The following is a 24,902-nucleotide window of genomic DNA, read 5'->3' as shown; positions in this document are numbered from 1 at the left end:
CTTAATGTCCGATGATACAGTAAAGTAATTTTATGATTTAATACAGTAGATATCTTATGTTAGGAACCCTTAAATGTATTATTATTAAAAATAAATTACCACAACAGTCATTTTACCAATGGTTCTGGGGTTTTTCCCAATTTGGGGGAAGTTTGAAGTAAAAAAAAAAAACTGAAAACCAGACAAAACAAAAGACTTGACAGCTCAGGTGTAAGAACAGCAGACAGATTACTGTAGAGCTGGTGAGGGAAGGTGGGAACAAGTGAAGGTGTTAATATCAGAAGACAGGAACAGAGTTAATGGGGATAGGACAGGAGGGAGAGGCTGGATCTTAAATGTCGGGAACGCAGGAAAAAACGAAGAAACAAAGAAAATGAGAGAATGACAAAACAACCAACTTGACAAAGATCCTCCAGAGCTTGTTTTATTTTATTCTCTGTGACAGGGTAACTAAAAATCTCCATTAGCATTACACTTCACTGGACTTGTAAAAGGTTGGTGGATTCCCTCTTTAACTCTAAACAAAGTCTCGACCCCAAAATAAACCGTTACATAATGAACCTCAATCTGACACATAAAAAAAAAGAAGAGCTCAGACACACGCTGTGCAGCACCAAACAGCAGCTCTACTCCCTAATAGCTACCAGGAATGTGGGTCAGACCTGGTACTCTATCCCAGCTGTCATCTGTTTACACACACACACACACACACTCACAGACACACTCACAGACACACAGGTCTGCGTCACTTTTGACCCGGGTCACTGCCATCCATCAATCAAAAAGAGAAGTACTGAAGCAGTATGAAGACTCACAGGGACAGAACACCGTCTCCTTTTGACTCAAAGAGCTCCTGACCTGTTTTGTCAGGATCTGAGAGGATGTCAGGCAGTGTGTATGTTTGTGTGTGTTTGTGTGTGTGTTGGTCAGGTGTGTGTTTGCGTGTGTTTGTCAGGTGTTAGGCTTGATGTGCAGACAGCTCTGTTTAATCTGACTCTTTCTGTGACCCTTGAAATAATAACTTGATCTCACAGATTGATGGATTTCTGCATGACACAGGATCTTCATGATGGAAGAACTTGATTTAAGATTCACTTCTCGCTGAGGCCGTTGAGCAAACAGTTCATATTTGTTGACATTTGACGTATATGCTGAGTCATTGCTGTCATGGGTTTGACACCAACAATGAGCCCCTGCCCCTTCAGTAAGGGCAAAATAATCTTCCAAACAGGATTTATTCGGTTTAGTTATTCTTTTTTTAAATATGAAATAAACCCAGAATAGTTTTAATCCCTCATTGAACACAGAAAAAACGGTCTTGTCTTGAACTGTGGTGGGTTTTTCAAAGACTGCGCCCCATGAAGTGCTCGTCTTATTGTTCTTTTTCTCGATGGCGTGGCATTTGCCGTCATTCCCGTCATATCGGAGGCTTCAGCTTTGACATTTTGATGTCACCGTCTATTCTTGACTTCATCAGGTGTTGCGCTGGTTACAGGTTTGCTCTTAAGTGTATGTAGACATGTGCACAAGGACGGACGATAACAACCTGACAGAGAGTGAGTCAGCACCGCTGGACACCCAGCAGAGGTTTTAGAGAGAGTGAGAGAGAGAGAGAGAGAGAGAGAGAGAGAGAGAGAGAGAGAGAAAGAGAGAGAGAGAGAGAGAGAAAGAGAGAGAGCGCTGAAACATGCCAGAGGGTTAAAAACCATCATTATGCGGCAGCGGAGCGGCTAAAGATAGCTGATGCCATTAAGCTCTGCTGCTCACACGGAGGGGAATGAGTCTTATCCAGGTCAGAAACTGAGAATAAAACACTAAAGAAAGCAACGCTGCTTTTTCTCCTCTCAGTGTGTCAAACGGAGTCTCTCCGGCCATCAGTCTGACCGCCAGCACAGATGTCTGAAACTTCACTCAGGTTAAAGCCTGACGGAGCGAGGTGACCAATCACCAGAGCCGTACAGAAGTGAAGGTTTTAACACCTGACCTCATGTTTAAAGAGCTTAAAAACAAAAACATGCAAACTAACAGAACTCAGTGAATGAACAAAAGAGTTCTCTGATGATTTATAAATAATGTGAGGTTTCTAGGTTCAGGAAGTGGTTTGATCCGCCTGTCGAAGTGTCCTCGTGTGTGTGTGTGTGTGTGTGTGTGTGTGTGTGTGTGTGTGTGTGTGTGTGTGTGTGTGTGTGTGTGTGTGTGTGTTAGAACCCGATGAGTGTGCGCCATCATTCTTTGAAAGTGTGTTAATGGGGTCAGTGGTCATGTGAAGCAGCATGAGTGCTCTAAAGACTAGAAAAGTGTTTTACAACGGGAGTCCATGTACCACTTACATGACTCACATAATGAGCACTTCCTGTGGTGGCAGTAAAAATGAGCTGCGCTGAAAACGTTACTCTGATAAAGGTTATGTTACACGCTGGTCTACGTTAAGAGGTAACTAAGACTGGGAGGCTGCGGTCTGTCAGACACGCTCACAGTTTACCACTAACAGGAAGTAACAGCGTTGAAAAAGAACAATCTGCAGCTTAAGTTGATTAACTTTCTGAATTTGGGTCAAATCTGAATGAATTTGGGAATGTTTTGTTCCCGCCTGCACAGACTCGGCACTGGCTGAGTTTGCTGCTGTTGTCGTTATTCCTGCTGAGATGGAAGAGACTCTTTGGACAGACGAGACATCACTTATCAGAATCAGATTTTTTGACAGATCTAGGTTTACACACACAAGATGGAGAAGAAACTTAGTTAGCTGCGCTCTTATTGTTAGGAGGCTTAAACTGAAAAAGACAGAACAAAAACATGAAATCCTTACTGAACAGAATATGTACAAAAGGTTTATTTAACATGCTGTGACGTGGCAGGAAGATGCAATTTGACAGTAAGTAGAAATATCTTACAGTTTATAATCAAGTTAAAAAAAGAGTAAAAATCTGGTGTCCATAAAGTCAACATGTGTGATTTTATTATTGGTAGTAAAGAGAGTCTTGTAGGTCAGTGTTCAGTAAGAAAGATGAGACCATTTGAAGAATACAAATGTAAAGAAAAACAGAATGAGTGACATTTATCAAAAAAGAAAGATAATAGGTTTTTAGTTTAAGCTTCTCAAATATACGGAGTGCTGATAGCTTGTAGTCATGGTTGCAGCAGTAATGGGTTTGAATTGACCTCTGCCCTTTGCTGGATGCCCCCCCCCTCCCCCCACACTCTCTCCTCCCAACATTTCCTGTCTCTCTTCAGCGGTCCTATCCAATAGAGGCCGATATTAAAAATGTTCAGCTGTTTGTTTTCCAAAAAGAGCAGCTCAGAGATTTCACCTCGCACTATGAGTTAGTCTAAGCTGCTCTTTTTTTTTTTTTTATAGATAAAATTAAACAGTTTCTATAAACAAGATGACTGATTATGAAAACAGTCGTTAACTGAGGGTCTGAAAGCTTCATTTTTTAATATGGATTAGACCACGTGTCCTTCTACACAAACAGATCCGCTGATGTTACGAAACAAAAACTTTTTATTTTTAAGGATTAATTCTCATTAATTTTATTAAAAAAATAAATCTCCAAATCTAGTGATGTATCTGTCGATGACATTCATTTAATACACTGAATCCCTGACCTCTGCGTGACGACCTCTGCAGTGTGTCCCGGTTGCCGTGGGAACAGGTTGTGCCAGAATGTGGCCTTGACATTGTTGCACGTTGTCGTCCCTGCTGGATTAACCTGAGAGTACCGATGGGATGTAAGAGGCTTAGCCCACGTTGTCTCCCATTCCCTCTCTAAAATAATGTGACACACCTCACTTTCTCTCTGTGTGTGTGTGTGTGTGTGTGTGTGTGTGTGTGTGTGTTTATCGCTCGCACACACGATGATAAAAGTCAAGTACAAAATCAAACCACTTCAAGTCTTGTTAGCAAATGATATTGTATAATTTTTTGTTTGTAATTACTAAACATTGCAGGTTAACTCCTGCACACTGTCTGCACTCGCTGTGTTTATTGTACAAATACATCTGCACTGTATTTGTACAATAAACACGTATAATTTAAGAATGCTGTCTATTGATTGGGGGGCACCTACCCATTAACAGGCATAAAAAATGACTTTAAAGACATTATTAATCTTGAGGTTTTGTTTACTTTTTGTTTCATAACATGCAAACAACTCCTCACAGGAGCTTAAAGTATATGTTGATGTAAAACAGTTTTTACTTATATTATTATTATACTTATATTATTGTATGTTTTGTAATGCTCTTTTTCTTTTCTTAGTTACATTTTTGGACCATTTGTGCCTTTATTAGATAAGACAGTTGAAGAGAATGAGGAAACGTTTGGTGGAGAGAGTTATGGGCGACGTGCTGAGGTCAGATTTGAACCCACGGTCTCTGAAATGAGGAGTATTGCCTCTTTACAGGCGGCCTAACCGCTAGTCCATCCGTCACCCCATAATGCTCTTTTACCTGAAATGCAAATATCTGAATACCTTCTGCAGCATTACTGGCAGTAACTCTGTGCATTATTCCAACTGGGTCACACCTCATGACTCTCCCTTCAGCTGCAGCACACGTGCAGCGCGGCCAGAGTTTCCCTCACCCTACATACTGCGAGCAGAAATAATCCGCTGACTTCATTCATCTTTTGATCCCGGTTATACTGTGCTGCACTTGATTCAATTCACAGGTGTTATACGTTCACCTGATAATCCCTGACATTTTTAAACAAATGAAGTTGTGACATTAAATATCTCGATCATCGGGCTGTGAATAATCGGCTCTTCTACATTTAAACTGGACGTCCCATGTGCAAGTTCTGCAATCACAATTCAGTTAGCATAGACACAGTCAGAACCTGAAGCTGATGTTACTCTGATGAAAGCTCTGGTATTTGCTGCACTCGTTGGTGCTACTGATGGTTTGGTGTCAGTATTCCCATCACGAGTGGAGTCCATCACTTACTGTTAAATTCCAGCAGATGTGTGATAGGTCCGTCTGCGAGCTGATCTCTATGTGTGTGCTTCCACTGACTCCTGGAAAAGAAACACATCTGATGTTCAGTATCAGCAAGAGGCATGTTTGGACCTTTTTACTTAAATATTCCACAACTGCAACCGAGCTTCACCGCCCTTATGATCAAAATTATACTTTTACAATTCACCAAACTGTCAACAGACGAGGCAAAAGCACCATTTGTGAATAAAAACAAAGCTGTTGACAGGTACAGCAAGGTATAACAGAGGGGTAACAGTTGCATCTTGAAGTGGCTGTGTTAAAGCCGCTAAAGAAAGGTCCAACTAACGGGAGTGTGGGGTAAGATCTATATCCAGGTGACGTACAAAAGCAAACAGAGCCATCAGCCGCAATGATTTACAATCAGCGACTGTTGAAAGACAGCAGGATCAAATTTGATTGACAGGAAACAGTTCCTACACATGAACTGGGCATCAGCAAAGCGATATGAAAGATAAACTGCTTTGTCCACAGGGGGGCGCCAAATCGAGCAGAAAGGTCCTCAAAGGAGCTTTAAGTATTTATAGTGAATGTAGGCCTATTTGTTGTGGGGGAAAACCCAATGGTTTGTAATTGTTGTAATGGATGCGACCAGCATTCAATGTTCCTTATCACCAAGTCAAATCGTCCCAAACTGGTTTCTTGTGTCAGTCGCTGAACAATGGAAGCCTGCTCCTGTTTGAGAGCCATTTTCGCTTTCCTCCCCATTTCTGTTCTTATTCAATACACGACAAAACAAGCTGCAACTTGCAAGGTGTACCTGACAAAGTGACCAGTGAGTGAATGAAAGTTACAAAAAAAGTAGCTTTCAGATATCTAAAAACTCTTTACAGAAAAGTAAACTCATGTTGTTATTTTGTTCCACTGCTTTTGGAGACGACACAGACCCTGCACCAACAACTCACAAGAGTATATTCACAACAAAAAAAGCAACCTCTTTATAAAATATTATAGTTTATATAAATACATTTCACATTTACCCTTCCTTTAAACTGTGCTGTTTTTCTTCTCTGGTGGAGAAACACAAGAGATCTTGAAATATAAGAAGCTGCAATCCTCTTATTCCTCCTTTAAACGGAGCGTAGATTACTGTAATAGAGATCAGGGGATGTAGAAGGATAATGTACAGCGAGCAGGTTGTTATAGAGGAAAGAACCCGCACCAAGACAACCAATCAACAGAGCACAGCAGTGTAGTTAAAAACATGTTAAAATAAATGAATTCAATATTTGTTTGCAGGCATCAGAGTTACCGTTTATTTCTACACTTGAATGTCAAGTGTAGAAATATCAATTATCACTTTTTAAGGGTTGGTGTTGTGTCGGGTTGGTATCTGACTTTTTCTCTCCTTCTCTTCAGTTCACAGGACTGAGTGTGACCAGCGGGGTTGACCAGATGGTGGCGCTACACACGTCCGCTCAGGATGACGTGCTGCTGTGTCTGCAGCGAGGGCAGCTGTGCCCCAACCAGGACCGAGTGGGGGAGCTGGTGGGAGCCATCGTGGACCACTTCACACGGTCAGTCCCTCATGACGACTCTTTGTCACCATGAAAACATCCGCTGATTATCTGCTGTAAAGCTTCTGCAGCCTTTAAAATGATCAGTGTGAGACGTTATCTTCAGGGGCAGCAGACATGGCACACTTGGATTCATGATCTCTTGTAGCCTTTTCACACATGCACCAAACTATTGAAAATATCCCACATTTTCAGGGTGAGCTTTGAGCATGATCTTCAAAGTTTTTATCAGGGCCGGCTCTCCTTTCAGCTAGCTGTCCGGTTGAACCTGTGTGTGAACGCAGCGCAGAAAGAAATTCAATGTGAGCGAGTGTGTGGGGTGATGATGGACTGATAATGAAGCTGCTTCATACTCTTTCTGTTAGCCAGCATGTTTTTACACAGTAGATGATAAACCTGTGAGAAACTAGCAGAGTTGTTCTGAAAAGAAAAGGCCCAAGTTTAGCTTTCTCATAGTGCTTTCACACATGCAGAAAACTCCTGATATTTCCAAGAGGAGCTGTTTGTGTGAATGCAAACAGCCAGATTTTTCACTCTGACTTTACCCAAAGTTTCTCCTAGCAGACCTCTAGTACTGTTTCTGCATGAAGTCTGATTATTGTCTCACAGCTTCCTGGGTCTCATGAATTACTTTTTAAATATGTGCAGACAAGTTTATGTTTTTTTCTGATGCTATTAATACAGCTTTTTAATCGACTTCACTGTTTATTTTGGTTTATTAGTCAAGAAAAAGCTAAGATATTGCAACTTCCTGTAAAGAAACAGGTCAGAAAGGAAACACTGTTTGTCCCTGTTCCCACTTTTCAGACATTTCTGATCTGATTTTAATCTTCTTAAACTAACAAAGTGTGCCACGTTACTCCTAAATCCCGTAATTTTAGAGCTTTCAAAATCTAAAACTGTGGACCGCCGTCTATGTAATCTCTCATAAAAAGAACCTCCCAACCCAAATTGTTTACTTGCTTATTTCCTGCAGTTCCTGGAAGACTTTGGAATTGTGATTATAGTTGATGACCCCTTATAGTCTCTCAACAAATGGGGCAAATAGCCTGATGCTGCTGTTTGACATATTTTCAGACACAAAAACATTTACAAAGTTTCTTATTTCTAGAAACACCTTTTTGAGCTCTTTGACCAGGAAGGTATAGACAGCACACCACTTACAGTTTGCTAATTAAAATACAACTAAACACACACAACCCAGAGAGAGATTAAAGATTAAATCCAGCTCCAATAAGGCAATTAGACCTCTCAGTAACACCTTTAACAGGGCCTTGAATTAAAAAGTACACTGTAAAAAAAGGGCTGTGAAATCCACAATAATTAACTGTGTTACTGCCCTCTTTTTAACTGTGAATATGTTTACGGTATGGTACCGTGTTATAGGTCTGAAAACACAGTAATAAACACAATGCTGCAGAAATCACAGTAAAAATCACTCAGCTGTAAATAATTACAGAAACCATTATGCTACTGTAGGAATTCACAGTAATAACTATAATACTGTAAAAAATGCAGTAACCATTACAGTACTTTAAGGAATCACAGTAAACGGTATAGTACTGTAGAAATATTTATCTAAACTATTAATTTCAGCATTTTGTTCACTGATTCACTGCTCTATGTGGTCACCTTTCAATAACAAACGTATATCTTTTTAAGTTACACTCACAGAGTCTCCCAGTTTGAAAATCTCTGCCAGTAATCCGTTGCTTTAATGGACATGCGACACATTTTCTTTCATCAGTCGCTATCTCTGTTTTCTTAAAAAAAGCATATTCCTCTCAGATCATAACTTCTCCCCTTCATTTTCAAAACCTTTTAGAAGCTGAAAGGGATTCAGGGAACATGATGTGTTTTTTAAAATCAAGAGAAGAAGAACAAAGGGCGCTGGGTTACCTCTGTCAGTAGAGCAGGCACCGCATGTGCAGAAGCAAACAGCTTCACCTCATGCTGTTGGGTGCAACTCTCTACCTTCATTTCGTCCTTCACATTTCTTTTCTCTCTAAAGCGTGGCGCTTACAGACTGCCATTTGTAGGCAAAATACTTACCGTATTTTCCGCACTATAAGGCGCACCGGATTATAAGGCGCACCTTCAATGAATGGCCTATTTTAGAACTGTTTTCATATATAGGGCGCACCGGATTATAAGGCGCATGGAATAGAAGATACTGCAGTCAAACGTTTGACTGGGGTTGCGTTATGCATCCACTAGATGGAAAAAGGGAATGTCAACAAAACAGTCAGATAAAGTCAAACTTTATTAAGCGTTCTGACAACTCCGTTCACTCCCATGGTAATGTTGTTCAAACGTTAATGTGCATATTCACAATATCTCCCAGCCTTGTTCAGTTGTAAACACGTAAAAGAAACACAGTCTGATACCGCTAATTCAAACGTTAGTGCGTAACTCAACATTGTTCAGTTACGTATAACACGTAAAGCTCACTTTTTCAGTTCATTCCCCGTCCACGAATCCCTCGAATTCTTCTTCTTCAGTGTCCGAATTGAACAGTTGGGCGAGTACGGCATCCAACATGCCCGGCTCCCTCTCATTGTCATTATCCGAGTCAGTGTCGCTGAGCGCCGTGTACAACCAGTATGGATCAACCAATTAACCAATTGATCCATATATAAGGCGCTCCGGATTATAAGGCGCACTGTCGTTTTTTGAGAAAATTAAAGGCTTATAGTGCGCCTTATAGTGCGGAAAATACGGTACGTCCCTGTTGCGCCTGACGTGCAAATGTGAAACAGGCGGGAAATGCTGTAGTGAAATTGTTAACAGTAACAGAGGTGTAATGGGGACAACGACCCGACAATGTGTAACGTTGGAGCCAGCGAGACGGAACAGTGTCTCGTGTGTGTGCATGTCTGAGTGTGTGTGTGTGTGAATGTGAAGCTCCTGTTTGTGCTCATACACATGCCTGTCGTTCTTATGTCATGTGAATTCACACACTGGGACATCAATATTTCACCCTTACGGATGCAATGTCTTAGCAGAAAGGCGTACTGACGGAGGAGCCTCAGTCTGTGAGTGTCTGCTGTCTCACCTAGTAACGACCAAAAAGCACCAAACGCTAATCTCATCTCAACAAAAAAAAAGATAAATAGAAAAATAATTGCTGCATTTCCTTCAGCCTCATCATTTTTTTGTTTCTCTGAGATGAGACGTCATTTCATTGGGACAAAACACAGCAAGCAGCTCATTTTCTCTCGGTGCAGATCTTTTCACAGAGAGGAGAAATTAATGAGAGCCCTCAGCTGGTGAAGTGATTGTTCACAGAGAAGACACGCACGCAGCCTTTTGGGTCAACTGAATAAACACAAACGCTCCTTCCCCCGGCTCAAACGTAGTCTATTAATGCAGAATAACAATTACACCAATGGTACTCCTGGCATTTATCAGTGTCATAGTTGTCTGCGTCTGCAGCCCGCTCTGAATAAACCCGCCGTGAAATGAATCAGTCACACTGACATTTATCACATTTATCACTCCTGACCCGATTTGTCGTTTCTGTTTATAAATCTGATTCACATCAACCCACATCCATCTCTGCCAGGCTTTCATTTGAATGGCACTACCAGCAAGTTTTCACACACAACAGACTGTTGTGGATGTGTCGGTGGGCGTGTGTGTGTGTGTCTGTGTGTGTGTGTATAAGTGTGGGTGTGTGTTGTTGTAAGTACGCCCCACTGAGACAGCACCCAGTCAGCTGGGATTGGTCTTTCAAAAATCTTTAATCCTCCAAATCCTGCCAGGAGCACAGGGAGTGACGTGGAAAAATACAAAATACAAACAAACACACAGAGGAGGAAATCCTCCGAGCTGCTGCACCGGGTCCATATGAATGTTCATGAAGGTTCGTTCATTTTAAACAAAGTCTGCTGGTGTTTTTGAAGTTTCAGCCTCGCAGTAGATGAACATACTTTGTGGTGACAAACAAAACCATCTGCCTTTGTTTATTTGTGACTCTTTTAGCTCAAGGCCCGTCTCCCACGAGTCCATATTAGCTAGCCGAACTGAATTCATCAGTGTTTGTTTTTATCGTTCAAAATGGAAATAAAATACACAAAAAAACACATTTAAGAGTACGTATTAACACTGTAAAACATAGTGTCTAAAAACACATAATGAGTACGTATGAACACTGTAAAACATAGTGTCTAAAAACACATACAGAGCATATATGAACACTGTAAAACATAGTGTCTAAAACACATAGAAATCACATATGAACACTGTAAAACATAGTGTCTAAAAACACATAGAAATCACATATGAACACTGTAAAACATAGTGTCTAAAACACATAGAAATCACATATGAACGCTGTAAAACATAGTGTCTAAAACACAAAAAGAGTACGTATGAACACTGTAAAACATAGTGTCTAAAAACACATAGAAAGCACATATGAACGCTGTAAAACATAGTGTCTAAAACACATAAAGAGTACGTATGAACACTGTAAAACATAGTGTCTAAAACACATAAAGAGTACGTATGAACACTGTAAAACATAGTGTCTAAAAACACATAGAAAAGCACATATGAACACTGTAAAATATAGTGCCTTAAAATACAAATACATACAACAATAATAAACAGGGACCCTGTGAAATACCTAAAAAGACTGTTATAGTAGTCTGTAAGCCGTAAACTTACTGTTTATAAACCGCACTACAAAAGCAGGAACTATCCCTTTAAGCAAAGATTAAATCATTATTACTAATATAAGTTTTATATTGTTATGTTTGTTTTATTTTATGTTTCTGCAAATAAATAAATTGTGAGCCTTATTTACAGTCATCAGCCAGTTTGAAGTTTCAGTGGGATCTCTGTTGTCATGGAGATAAAACATCACATGTCTGAGTTTGTTTTCGCTCTCTGGAGGCCGTGCAGACGGCAGCAGCATCAGTGTGTGTGTTCCCACTTTTAAGAGTCCTTCTGTGTGTGTTCAGCTTGCTCATCCCAGATCCCCGGTGAGGCTTTTGTGGGTTTTACGAGTCTTAGACTTTTGGTCTGAATTTTTGGTCCTTTAGGTGGGGGGGTGTGGGGGGGGGGTATCTCAGTTACTGGGGTCCCTGCAGCAGCTGTGCGGCTCTGCTAGGGGGTGCAGCGAGCGCCACGGAGGATTTCGACCATCAGGGGAGTCGGTTTCAGCTCTCCGCCTGTCTTTGTGCCACCATCTGCAGTGAATGGAGGGGGGGGTCGCGACCTCAACCAGGCTACTCATGAGACAAAGTCAGGGGCGAGCCCAAGTGTGTGTGAGCATGTGTGTGAGGGGGGAGAGGAGCATGACAACACACACACACACACACACACACACACACACACACACACACACACACACACACACACACACACACACACACACACACACACACACACACACACTCCTCTTGTGTTTCCTTCTGTCAGGAAGTGAGACGATGAGAGTCACGCGCATGTCATTTTTGTTTATGAGGTCTGAAGAATGGTCAGAGGAGGAAACAGTGAATGGAGCGATTGTAATTCCTGCCTCTTTTTTTTTCATCTCTGTAGTTCAAACACGGGAGCGACGATCAGTGTGTGCTTACAGCTGAGAGAGTAGTGTGAGTCTTGTTTTGAAAGTGGGTCAGTGAAGGCAGCGTTAGACGCACAAGGTAGAAATCATGACTTCAAAGGCGCTCCGTGTTTGGCGGCGTTGGATGGCAAAGACAAGCTGTCTGGTCTCCTGTCGTGTCATATCCATCTCTGGTTCCCTCAATGAAGCTCGCTCGTCTTCATCATGAACGAACCTCCTCATCCCTCTCTCTCTCTCTCGCTCTCTCTCTCGCCTGCTTTCTCTTCCTGTCACCTGGACATGAGCTGTCAGTATGAATGAGTTGTGTGTGTGTGTGTGTGTGTGTGTGTGTGTGTGTGTGTGTGTTGGTATGTTTACTGAGATGGAGGCTGTGTGTGTTTGGAGTGGGGGGTGCTTGACTGACTCGTGCACCATCTGCTGGGACAGCTGGGGGAGTATGAGTGGGCTAAAGGAAGGATTTAGGGAATGATCTGCTCCGGCCTTAAAAGATTGAGGAGATTTCTGTACTTAAAAGGTAATTTAGGGATTTTAATTTATTACTCATCATCAACTCTAACTAGAATAAAAGTTTCTAAAGCATCTGTGATTCTTTAAATTATATGAATGTATTCCTCTTGTGTAACAGAAACTAATGCCACAGTTGTTTTTTTTTCTGTAGATGCATTGAACAGAAAATCAAAAAACAACGTACTCTTGATTTACCTTTGTAGCGTGAGGGTCCGATGTGAGGGGGATGGATCACTCTAGTTAAGAGAAACAGAAGGATGGAGACGGATAACTTTCATCCACATTGTTCTGCTACACAACAACCACAACACTTCCTCGTTACTCATCACATGTCCCCGTCGTTAGCCAATCAGAGGTTGGGACGATTAAACTCAAAGCAAACATTATGACAAACACAGATTTGGTAGATTCAATATCATTTGGTCACAGTTACTCGGTGCGACTGCAAACATTAAAACATGTAAATATATCAATATTAACTTTGTAAACTCAAATATGTAAATAGTTCACTGTATAAATATTAACTTATTTTTAAATTTAAAGGCTTTATATGCCATTTTTTGATCCAGCAGATGTCGCCCTTGAGCACCAGCATGAAACCAAAACAACTCGCGCTGCATTGTTGTGTTAGCATGCTAATGCTAGCGATCTTTATTATACTCGTATCTTCACACTGCATGTAAATTTACCTGAAATGAGCGTGATCTAGAAACACAGTTAAGCAGTGAGTACAGCATGTTATTCTTCTTTTCTCTAGTCCCTCAATTAAACAACTTTTATACACGAGGGGAGGAGTCAGCCGGCCGTCCCGGCGATGTAAACAAAGTGAAGATAGGACTCTGAAAACATCACAGACAGTGGGACTCGGGTGTTACACCCATTGTAGACAGTCAAGACTCACAGAGTTATTTTCAGAGGAGATACTTGATTTCTATTTAAGTGTGAAAAATCACATATTAAGCCTTTAAACTTTCACTTTTGAATCTTACACCATTTTGACTTCTATGGTCCATAATATGTTGTCTGTTAAACTTCTGTTTCACTGATTATTGTATTCAACAAAATATCCGTCAGTCATCATTCCTGTTGGTGCTGAAACCAAAACTTTTTATGACACAATTTGTTGAGCCGAGCATTTTTACACTGAACGATTGTAAAAATGTTTTGTGTGGTGCAAAGTGATCTCTAAGTGTATGAGTGAATAGTTTACAACGCTCGAGCCGATGGTCAGATTGTTAAATCAGGACGGTGCATTGACAATCTTCAACAAAGTTTCCTTTGATTTCCACATTTAGGAGTTGAAGTCAGATCTGCAGTATGTGTATTTCATGTGTCTCATACGCACGGCTTAAAACCAAACAACCTTAAAAACGCTCTCAATCTCACATGAACACACACGGCATCAAACACAAGCTAGCTTGCAAGCTAAATCGAAACACATGTTCCCTGGAAGCTGGACATATCATTAGAAAAACAGAATAAGCTTGAACACACACAGACTTTAAAAGCGTCCGAGTTCTTCTTCCACTTCTGCAGTTGTTTCTGATTCATATTTCTCCTTCTATTCTGGGAAGAGGAAAGTCATATTTTTCATCTTCCTTCTTGTTTGTTTTCATTTACTCCTCCAGCATCTCTCCTTCTCCGGCGTCTTCTCCTCTTTTCTAAATCAGCACTTTCACTTATGAATATGGAAAGACCGGGGACGGCGTTGCAGTAATAGCAAATCTTCTGGGTCACCCCTCCCTTCACCGTGTAGCAGGAAAAAAAACAGGAGATAAAACAAGGATGTGATTTCATTAACATCAAAGCATATAAGTGAGTAAGTCTTGTGATGTGTCAGTAATGACCTACAGACACACACTGAGCTGTCTCCTCATGTCCAAGGACTTGTTGACTTTTTCTAGGTTGACCTCGTTAGGCGTCAACAGTTTGAAATTCGTCCCTCTCTATTCTAAATTCACTTTTTAGGTCGTGAAAGGCGTCACACCAAGCCTGAAATATCCTCCTCTGTCTCTTTGCCTCCCCCCCTTTTTTTTCTTTTTTTTTCCTCTCCTCCCTCAGTGGCTGTCCTCAATGTGTTCGTCTCTCGGTCGGTGCTGCCGTCGAAGCAACAGGAGACTCGGCTTCTGCTCTGAACTCTCCTCCATCACTTTGTTCCCCCTCTGCTCTCTCTCTTACCCTCGTTTTGTCTCTTCTTTTCTGCTCTTACTCTGCTCTAGTTTTAGTGCTGGGGCAGGTTTGATCATATGTAACATGCAACAGCTGTTAATCTAGGAGGATGTAAATGATGTATATGAACACTGACCTACTTCTTCCTCAGGTCATATGGAGCTGACACACCATGTGCTTCAGCGATTTAGCCACGTTCAGCCTGTTGATTAAAAGCTCGTTATGTTCTATAAAGTGTAATTGATTGACAGCCGTCAGCTGTAAATAATTAAGTCTCCACATGAAAGTACATTTTTATTTCCACACATTCATTTCCAGGAAGTATAGCTCTAAGAAAGGTTGGCGGCAATTTGTTACTGGTGTTTTTTCTGTGTCGGTCTTCCATGTTTTTTTTTTTTTCCTGGTATGAACTTGTCGTGAGTCACTAGTTTTCATTAAGGTCACATAATTAGGTCAGACGTGTAAAAATAGGAAAGTTTCAAGACATTTTATATCCAATAAGTGTTAATGGTAAGTGGAGTTACTTGATGCAATGAATTCCTCAGTGTCTGGGAAACTGTGTTCTTCCATTAGAGCTGGAAGTGCCTACGTGTACCATGATGCATTGTGTGTAAGCAACCCTCTTGACTTGCATTTCCTCAGAAGAATACTCTGAAAGTATCCTATACAGCTTAGTATTTGAGTCGTGCATATCATCATCTGCACTTATATTTTGGGATGACACCATTTCTTTTTTTGTAGTTCTACTTGCTAGCTAATTTAAAGACTACAAATCCAAAGTGAAACAGCCTGAAGTCGGTCCAGGTCACCAACTAGGTCAGTGTTAGATTTTGCAGCTTTGGGATCTGACATCCCCTAAAGACACAGGAAACGTCAGCAACAACTTTTGGGCTTTTTCACACTAAACACGCTGAGCTCCTGGCTGCCCTGCTTCTGGTTCTGGCTGTGCACGTCCTCAAATGGTGAAAGCTGCGAGGTCACAAGATGCAGTACGCACATGAACGGTTAGAGGCGGTGTGGAGTCAAAGGGGATGTGACGGGGTCAACACAGCAGCAAGGGCAGACAGTTTTGAGGACAAGCTGATCGACATTTACACAAAACTAGTTCAGAACCTTTTCACAGGAGAAAAATATTTGCGAAACAGAGTGGGGGAGGTGCTGAAAATGTGTTCTGTCCACAGGTCATCAGTCGCCGAGGCTGGCTGTTTATTTTGTTAGTCACATACAGAATATACATAATAGAAACCTCCTGGAGTGTCGCCATGTCTGTTGTTTACGTCCCACACATCAGGTACAGTAGATCTTCCTCGTGGCGTCTCTTCAACTCAAATCCAATTTTTAGCCACCACCCCCCCCCTCAGGTGTGTCATCAGTACTGACCCTGCTTCTCCTCCTACCAACCACGCCTACCGCTAAAGACACTGAAGTGAATCCTCCTAACGCATTATCATAACACATGTATAGAAGTTTTAAGGTTTGTTTTGTTATTATTGTGTCACAGATACATTTATATACCCAGCCCACATGGGATTACCTGACACCATAAATTAGAAGGTTCCAGGATCAGAGTGCACGAGGTAAACTATATTCATTGTCAAGAAACCAAAAGAGAAAGCAAAAGCAAGTCAAACTAATTCAACAGAATATCATGTCTTCTTTTCCAGGCTTTTGAAACAAAATTAGCAAACTTAACCACAACAAACTTTAACAGCCATTCCAGTTTTTGCAAATCTGTCCGCCCAAGTATTTCAGGATTTTGACGAGCTACTTCATGAAACAACAAATCTCTTAAATCATCAGATTTTGTACGATGCAAAAGAAAATGGGACTCAGTTTCAACTTCGTCCAAGTCACACATCCGCAGCCACAGCCTGGCAGAGAGGATCATGTCTGACCCTGTGTGTGTGTGTGTGTGTGTGGAGAAGTCGAACCTCTTCATGCACTTTGTTCTGCTTCATTATGATGATAGTTGTGAAATGGAAATCGTTTTCTAGGTAACAGAGATTTCACAGAGAGCTTTGGGGCAGAATATCTGCTTCAGAGGAGGTGTAGTGAATATGATGTGGAGGATTAACGGAGGTGATGGGCTGGTTGGGAAACATCAAACATGTAACGACCAACTCAGTGACAGTAAACACCACATGATGTTTTTTTTCCCCGGCGAGCTCATTCCTGCTCATTCACATCAAAGAGCGATTGACTGTGGAGGAGCAGGAAGACGTCCTGTCTGCGCCTCTGGTTGTTAAATCTCGGGGACTTTCTGTTTCGAGCTTCTCAAAGCCTCCTGGACACGCTCACAGAGCCCGCTATACTGACCTCGAAAAACCAGCATCAAAAGGCCTCTTTGTGGTTTTCAAACAGTGCACACGTGCTGCCTCTAACTCGACCTCAGAGTGCAACAAATGGATTTCTCAACCACTTTCACAACACTCACCGTAGTGTTTAACACTGCACAGGAATTCCTGAGGAGGAGATGAAAAGTTTTCCACTTTAAAAAGCACATGTTTGTCACTCAGCTGAAGATGTTTGGATGGATCTCTCTACATCTGCCTGACCAACGGCCCGCTTTGAGGTGGAACCGATGTCACGGCTGCATTAAAAACCCCCTGATAGTGTCCAACCTTCTCCTATCATTTATAATCGATTGGCTCCCTCGCCGCTTTCGCTGATTTGCCCTCACCTCAGAAACATGTCGGTGGTCATGAATAACACAGTCCATCACATTTCACGCTGCAAGACTGAAGCATTCTCAACTTCCATCATTTCTATAAATCACCCTTCATGCGTTAGCGCTGCCGTGTTTCCAGAATGACTCATTCTTTTCCCAGAATGCCCCCCTGAGGAGACTCAAGACGCAGGGTGCAGCAGGTTGTGATAGGCCTGCTGTTTCCGATGACGTAGATGGTAATTGGAATGGAGGGAAATCGGTGAATGATCAGCACTATGACACAACAAGACATGCAGGTTGCCCCCGCTTCAGCCCACATTGAAGCCCCCCCTGCTGCTACGGACCGCAGATGCTGCCGCTGGGCGAGCAATGGTTACAGAGTGTAGGATGTGTTAATTGAGATTGAAAGGGGAAATGGCAGCGATGTGTTGACAGGTCGGTTTGGAGGGAAAGAAGTCGAGATTTAAGGATGAAGGGTTTCGGCTCTGTTGGATAGAAATCAGCAGACGCGTGTGAGACAGCTCCTCTTGTCAGATTATTTTAATTTAGTTTGAAACATTTTTATGTTCATTTTTTCTCGTCTCAGTTTCATGTGAAGCTGGAAACTGTCTCGTAATTGCCCCTTCAAGTTACAGTAAGGCTAGTCATCCACCCCGGTTAGCTTAGCGTAGCATGAAGAAACAGCTGGCCTGGCTCTGTCCAAAGGTAACTAAACCTCTCGCTAAGACTCACTCATAAACACTTTATATCTCTTTCGTTTAATCCGTACAAAATCTGATTTAAAAGGGTTTTATGCTGAAATATTTTCCTGCACGGAGAACCTGCTCCGTGCCAAGAAATAGTCCAGCACGAGACCAGCGGTAAACCCACCAGTTGGCAGTTTTTAACGCTGTTTTTGTACAAAATAAACACACAAAATAAAATGTATTCATCAAAGAGATTTAGAGGTGCTGGTTGGTGGAGTTTAGTTTGGTTTGATAGTGTAGCAGCTTCCAGGGGTTTAACAGGTTCACAGGATATACATAGTCTCTCTTTCTCTCCGGTCTTCTAAAAGGCAAAAATAAAAAAGTAAACGAGGCTATCTAACGGGTTATTGCGGTTGTAACTGACTTAAACTACTCGGTTAAATCAGGAAACAGTTGTGGTTGAGGTTAAAGGGATTGTCATGCTGAGGCAGGATGAAAACCCTGGTGTCATACACACCCAAACAACCACCCTAACCTCCTCCGTCAGAGGTTTGGCTGCTCTTATCAGGGTCATTCTACTTCCACTCTAGTTCCAGAAATACTGGGGTAGTTTGTCATGAAGATTTGAAGAAGGAAAGCTGCTTCTTGTATCTTCATCTCTGAAAAATGAAAACAAACTTTTGGTTATTTCACATCTCTATAGAATACAATGACTCTTGTTCATTGCCCTTATTTTTTTTTTTAAACATATTTGTCTGTTTTTTAAATTGTTGCTCAGCCTCTGCAGCCCTCAGCTCTCCTCTTCCTCTAGCAGCACATTTTCTGCACCACAGGCCCTCACAGCCTCTCATCTTCCGTCCTCAGGCTCAGCCAGAGGCTTCTCCCAAACACGCTCTGCCGGTGTCGGCTTTCTCTTGTGGTATAGCCGACACGATGAGATCAGTTATCGCAAACAAATCCAAACCCTGGAGGAGGTCAGTGGGTTTGTGTGTCGGGGTTTTTGCTTCTGCCACAGCAGGTCCGGACAGCTGGTTTGGGGGGAGTTCAGGAAGGCTGACGAAGGGGCCGAGCGGGGGGAAAATGGAGCAAGGCCACACCTGTTGGAGCGACTTGTGATGAGCTGAGACAGATTTGGAAACATGACTCGAGTTTAATACCCTTAAGATGAGGAAAAGAGAACGATGTGACTTACATTTTGAGTGTGAAATACATTTTGTGTTTTGAAAATTGGAGCTTCAGCCTCCTCTTATCACTCTCACACCTCGTTTGTCTTCTTCAGAAAATCATCAAAAATGTGAGGTTTGGTTATTTATCACCAAGAACTTGTCAAGAAACTCGTCTTTTTCTCACTCTTGAGTGTGCATGTTGTCAGATTCGTTTCTTATTTTGTGTTTCTTGTTGAAGGAAATGCAAAGCAGGAAGTGTTAAAGCGACAGAGGGGCCGCATTTACTTTGATTTAGCACCAGATGTGATGGATTCTGCCCCAAATGCGTGTGCTGTTTTTTTTTATCAAGTGGACGCAGCAGGCTGGAGATGCCTGCGAGATCTCTCCTTAATGCATATGTATGTAAGAGAGGATGGTTTGAATAATAGGAGGAGACGTGTGGACAGAGGATGATTATGTATTCTGCAGGATTTACTGAGATCATGCTGTTTTAGACTGTTTCACTTAAGAAAAGGAAGCATGAAAAAAAGGCAGTATTTAAATGAAGTCCATTTATGAGCGACTTAGAGAGAGGAGCCAGTGTTCAGGTTCTGTCTGCAGTTTTAGATTTGGTGGGAAATTAAATTCACCATCTTCCTTAAAGCTTCTGGGAGGATTGATGTCTCTGTACGAGCTTTGAATGCATAAAAGACCATCCGCATTGAAATTGATTATTTCTATAAAGTTAATAAAAATCTCTGAAACCTCTATCAGGGGGTTAGTGTCAGACAAAGGGACAACTGCATGGTGCAAGATCAGCATTTAAAAAAATATATATATTTTCAACAGCAAATAGCAAATGACTGTTAAAATGTTTCATATGTACTGGACAAGATCCGTAAAGAGAAAGGAGGTGTGTGTGTGTGTGTGTGTGTGTGTGTGTGTGTGTGTGTGTGTGTGTGTGTGTGTGTGTGTGTGTGTGTGTGTGTGTGTGTGTGTGTGTGTGTGTGTGTGTGTGTCCATAGGGGGCGCCAAAATCAACGTATGTCAAAAATTCCTCACATCAGCTATAAGTACTTTACAATCATGTGACAATTAAAAAAACAAGTACTGTTCATTTCTGTAGTACCTGTGCCTTACAGCTTGTCCTAACAGAGCACAAGTGTCAGATACCGCAAAGCGTCGTGCAGCATCGGACCCTCACTGTCCCCGCTGCACCCCTTATAATTCACTTCTATGCTCTGTAGAAGTTTCCCACTGAAAACAGTATGGCATGTGGTGCTTTTATTTTGAAGGTGCGAAAATGGAAGTACGGTGCCTCGTATGGACGAGCCTTTGGTGGCGATGAACCAGCAAATGTCTTTCCTTCAGTGTTGACATTCAAAGCACTTTAATCTGATGTATGGATATCATTAATGGACCAATCTCCAGACTTCGTTCACCGAGCTAACAAGCTCTGGTGAGCGACGAAACAGACAGGGAATCCAGGAAAGACTTCCTGTCTTACACTCCCAGCGCCTTGTCGATCTTCCTGGTTCCTCATACATGTCTTCCTAAGTGACAAAGACAAATCCAGAGACATTGTGTCAGGATGTGTTGCTACTAGGCTGTTAAGACACTCCAATAGGAAACAATGGAATCAAGCTTATGTTGTCGATAAAGTTGCAGAAAATCAAAGATGGATAGAGACGGGGAGACAAAGAGGGACAACAACAACAACGACAACAGATAACACTGACCCGTTGGAGGAACCCGACCCCTAGGTTTGGAACCATTTGACTAAGCGGCACTTTAAAACTAGCTCCACTGACCATCAATCCATCTTTTAAGAGTGCAAAATGTATTCAGCTGTAGAAAAGGTACATTTACTTCTATCAGGTAGACTTCAGATGATGACCTAGACTTGAAATAAAGTACTTAAAGTGTCAGCTCTAAATCTCAGATTTTGCTGTCTCTATCTACTAAACCAGATTGCCAGCACTGTTGCATAACAGATAAAGGATTATGTAATCTGCATAAATTAAATTCACCTTTTTTAACAGTGAGACTTCCTCTGCTCTGATTTTCAGCCATGTTTTTGAAGAGGAGCAGTCAGTCTGTGGAGAACAGGACACTGACACTTACTTTAGGGTTGTTGTTGCCAAAGTCGGCAGACAGTTGCCAGGTTGGCTTATATACACGAGCCAGCCCTGCTTATCAGTCATATTATCGGCATTCAAAGGCGTCCACAAATAGCTGTTCAGCAAATATTGCTCTGCATCTGCTTTCAGAAAGCCTTCTCATCGGGTTCAAACAAAGTGCAAACGAGCCAATCTGAGGAGAAACAACGTCACAAGCAGAAGTATCAAACGCGTTCTCCTGGGAGTCAGGCTGTGACGTAGATGGATCGGTGTGAGGTTCTTTGTATGCACGCCACACAGACACAGACACAGACGTGTATTTGGTGGAGAAGTGGGGGTCACTGCGGCCGGGCTAAAGCTGCAGGATCTCAAAGGGCCACTTCACAGTGGATCATCTTCAGCTGACGGTGCAGTGAGCGTCCTGCCGAGCAAGCAAAGTCACACTTCGTGGTCCGAGCTGTCAGCAGAGCAATCGTATGTGTGACGCCAAAACGCCTTCACCACGGATGCTACTGTGAAGTGTGAAGAGAGCAATGACAAACTGTCAAAGAAACGAGACAAATACTCATTTTGTCTTTGAGAATCTGTGGAAACATTAAAGATGTGTTGCGGTTTTTAAAAACTGGGGGGGAGTTTGTGCAGAAGAGTATGTTTTGAACCTGGTCTAATGTTTTGAACCTGTGAACCACATGTGGTTGGGATCATACAGGATGGTAGGTACATGGAGTGAAAACACAAAGATAAATTGATGAGTAATTAAACAGAAAAGAACACGGTGTCTTTTTCAAAATATGAGGTGTGATTTTAACAAGGTATTTGTGGGCAATTTTGCTGCCCGATGAAACAAAATAGTTTCACTTTGGCAGTACTGAAGAAAAAACTTTTCTTAAAACTTTGGCTCACCAACTTCTCTCTTGGGAAAAGTCAGCTAATACCCCCACCTCTCTGTAGCTGAAAGAAAATATCAACTATAGAGACCAGATTGTTTTATGTTTGGGCTTAAGACTTGTTTACTTCACCCGTAGAGTTTAGCCATTTAATATGAAGCCTATTGGCTGCAAGCGCCAACCTATGGTGTTGGAAAAACAAAGCCAAAAGTGTAAAAAAACTGCAGTTCCTCGAGTGTCCACTTGAGGCTGTCTCCAGAAGCCAAAAGTCCCGTCTTAAAATATTAATTTTTACAGTATAAAGAAAAATGTTCTTGCGTGAATATCCTGGTACAAAAAAAAAGAAGTTGTATCTCTTTGTTTACAAGTTTCTGAATTTCTAATAATTGCATTGTTGTTCAATTCAATTTGGGATGTTCCTAGGAGGCTAATTTCCAATTTGAGCACAATTCATTTAACACAGCTGAAACGATGTCAGATTGGTTTGAGGAGTATGCTAACGTAAGCAGAGCTAGCAAGGTCAGCCGTCAGTCCTCCCTGCAGGTTAACGTCCACATGCCTGAGCTGACTGTGGTTCTGCATTGCGTCGGCCAATAAATCAGTTCAACCTGACACAGCCTGCACAAACAACTTTATCATCATTTTCAAAATACAAGTTAAAAATACTGCCAAACCGCGCTGTGCTACAAGATGCTATATATCTGTGCTCGTTACCATCTGACAGTAGAGCTGGAAGAGCAGGTCCATTAAAAAGAGCTACAGCAAGTCTATAGCTACAGCACCGTGTAGTGGCGGGAGGCTGCATTACAGCTTAGACACAACATTCCTATAATCAATATCTATTTGTATTAATGGATTAAAAAGAGTTGGACTACACTCACTATTCTGATATGTCATCCATCAGTGCATCGATTTCAATGATTTTAATGACATATACTAAAACCATAACAAATTCTCATGTGGATTGGACCCTGGTGTTGGTTTGGGATTAGAGGTGACACGTTTTATCGGTTGTGGGAATAACTGTTTAGAATTCAAAACCTCACAGGCAAAGTAAAACAAAAATGTGTGTTTGTTTTTTTCTCTTTCAGAATCAGAAAGGTCCCGTTTCCTGTGAAGGTTTGTCCTTCAGCCGTGCAGGTCCACATGCGAGGAAAACCAAAGAGCGTCACGGTGGAAACCAAACCGGGCCAGGCCAACTCCGATTTCAAGAAGGCTCGAGATGGTTTCATCCTCTTCGTCCCGGCTAACTAACGACTAAAACCACCAACAGCAGTCTGACCCGAGGACCTGAACTGAGCTGCATTTATACAAGAATGTAAATCTATTAATGCAAGACAAAGCTTTTGAAGTTAGCTGTACATTAACATGAAGTGTTTCGATATATTTCTCAAAGGTTTTAAAAGTGTTAACAGAAACAGAGTTTCTGGAAGAGTCTGCTTTCTTCATCCTGAGCTTCAGGAAGACATTTTGCACTGGACATTTAAACTTATCTTCATTTTTGGAGGCAAATTTTGAGAAATGAAAATGTTTATTATGTTTGTGTTGAGACTCAAGGCGAAGTACCTTAAAGTATGAAAGATATGATGCTGTTTCTAAATTTGCTGTAGCTGCAAAAAAAATAGTTAAAGGAGCAATATGTAACTCTGACACCTAGTGTTTAAAATATGAACTGCAGCCACAATTCAAAAGACGTGAGAGAGCTGTCTCCTCCCGCCCCCTCCTCGTTAGAGTCGATGTGCGTGCAGGTTGCCATGTTGAAGACACTGAACCTTCAGTGTTTAGCCGGCTCTGCATCGGACTTGAAACCTTTCTAACCTCTCTCCATTTTTAAAAAGCATTTTCAGTATTAATCCTAATTTGAGCACGTTTCTGCTCGTGGAGTTTATTAGAAACACTTTTTAGGTCTTTCTGAACCAGTTCCCTTGCCCGCTTTCGTCGCTGCAACACCCGTTGGTTTGACCTGATAACTGGTCTCATATCTGGCAAACCGAGGGGCGTCCAAAACAGACATGTGGGGATGCCGCCTACTTCTCTGGTCAAAACAAAAACTGTACAGAACATTCAGGAGCTGAATCTAAAGTTAGAAGGAGGACATACTGTCTGCTGCTTTGTTGTCAGAGAAGCCAGCACTTCAACACAGCATGTTTCCTTAACGTCTGATCAGATAGTGAGGTCAGTTTAGGATTTTATGTAGTAGTTAAATGGGACAAAAACAAATACATGCACTTTTTGTATTACATATTGTACATCACAATGCATGCTCACAACCGAGATATATTTTTGTACTTTGAATCTTCTTTTTTGTGCTTTGTCTTCAAAAAAAAATGGGAGACTGGGAATTATGTCTGAAGTAATGAGAAGTGGAAAAAAGAAAGACCACAGTCGGAGAAAATAAATTATTCAAGATTTACTGAAGCGAGTTCTCTTTGTGTTAATTTCCCCCCCAATGCTTCCACACATGAACAGGCAGCATGCTCTAATGTGTCTCTAGATAAGTCTGTATTATACAGTGATTTAAATAAGTTCTCCTCACATGTGCTTTGAAGGGTGACATGAAAATGTGATGAAATAAATCAGGAATCCTCAGCGGGTTCTTCAGAGACAAATTCCTGATCAAATACAGTGAATCT

At 41.7% G+C, this 24,902-nt stretch overlaps 1 protein-coding gene across 1 annotated transcript in view; it reads left to right on the top strand.

Moving 5' to 3' along the window:
• myo1g (myosin IG) overlaps positions 1 to 24,687 on the top strand; it is a 56,542-nt gene extending 31,855 nt beyond the window's left edge. Inside the window, exons 21-22 of the mRNA XM_020642305.3 lie at positions 6,358 to 6,515; positions 23,361 to 24,687. Of these exons, the coding sequence (XP_020497961.2) occupies positions 6,358 to 6,515; positions 23,361 to 23,523 (321 nt within the window). The 3' untranslated portion in view covers positions 23,524 to 24,687. The remainder of the gene's footprint in view (positions 1 to 6,357; positions 6,516 to 23,360) is intronic.
• Positions 24,688 to 24,902: the final 215 nt, after the last annotated feature.

This window comes from Labrus bergylta, chromosome 19, assembly GCF_963930695.1.
Source record: "Labrus bergylta chromosome 19, fLabBer1.1, whole genome shotgun sequence".
NCBI lineage: Eukaryota > Metazoa > Chordata > Actinopteri > Labriformes > Labridae > Labrus > Labrus bergylta.
This window is presented reverse-complemented; position numbering and strand designations above follow the sequence as displayed.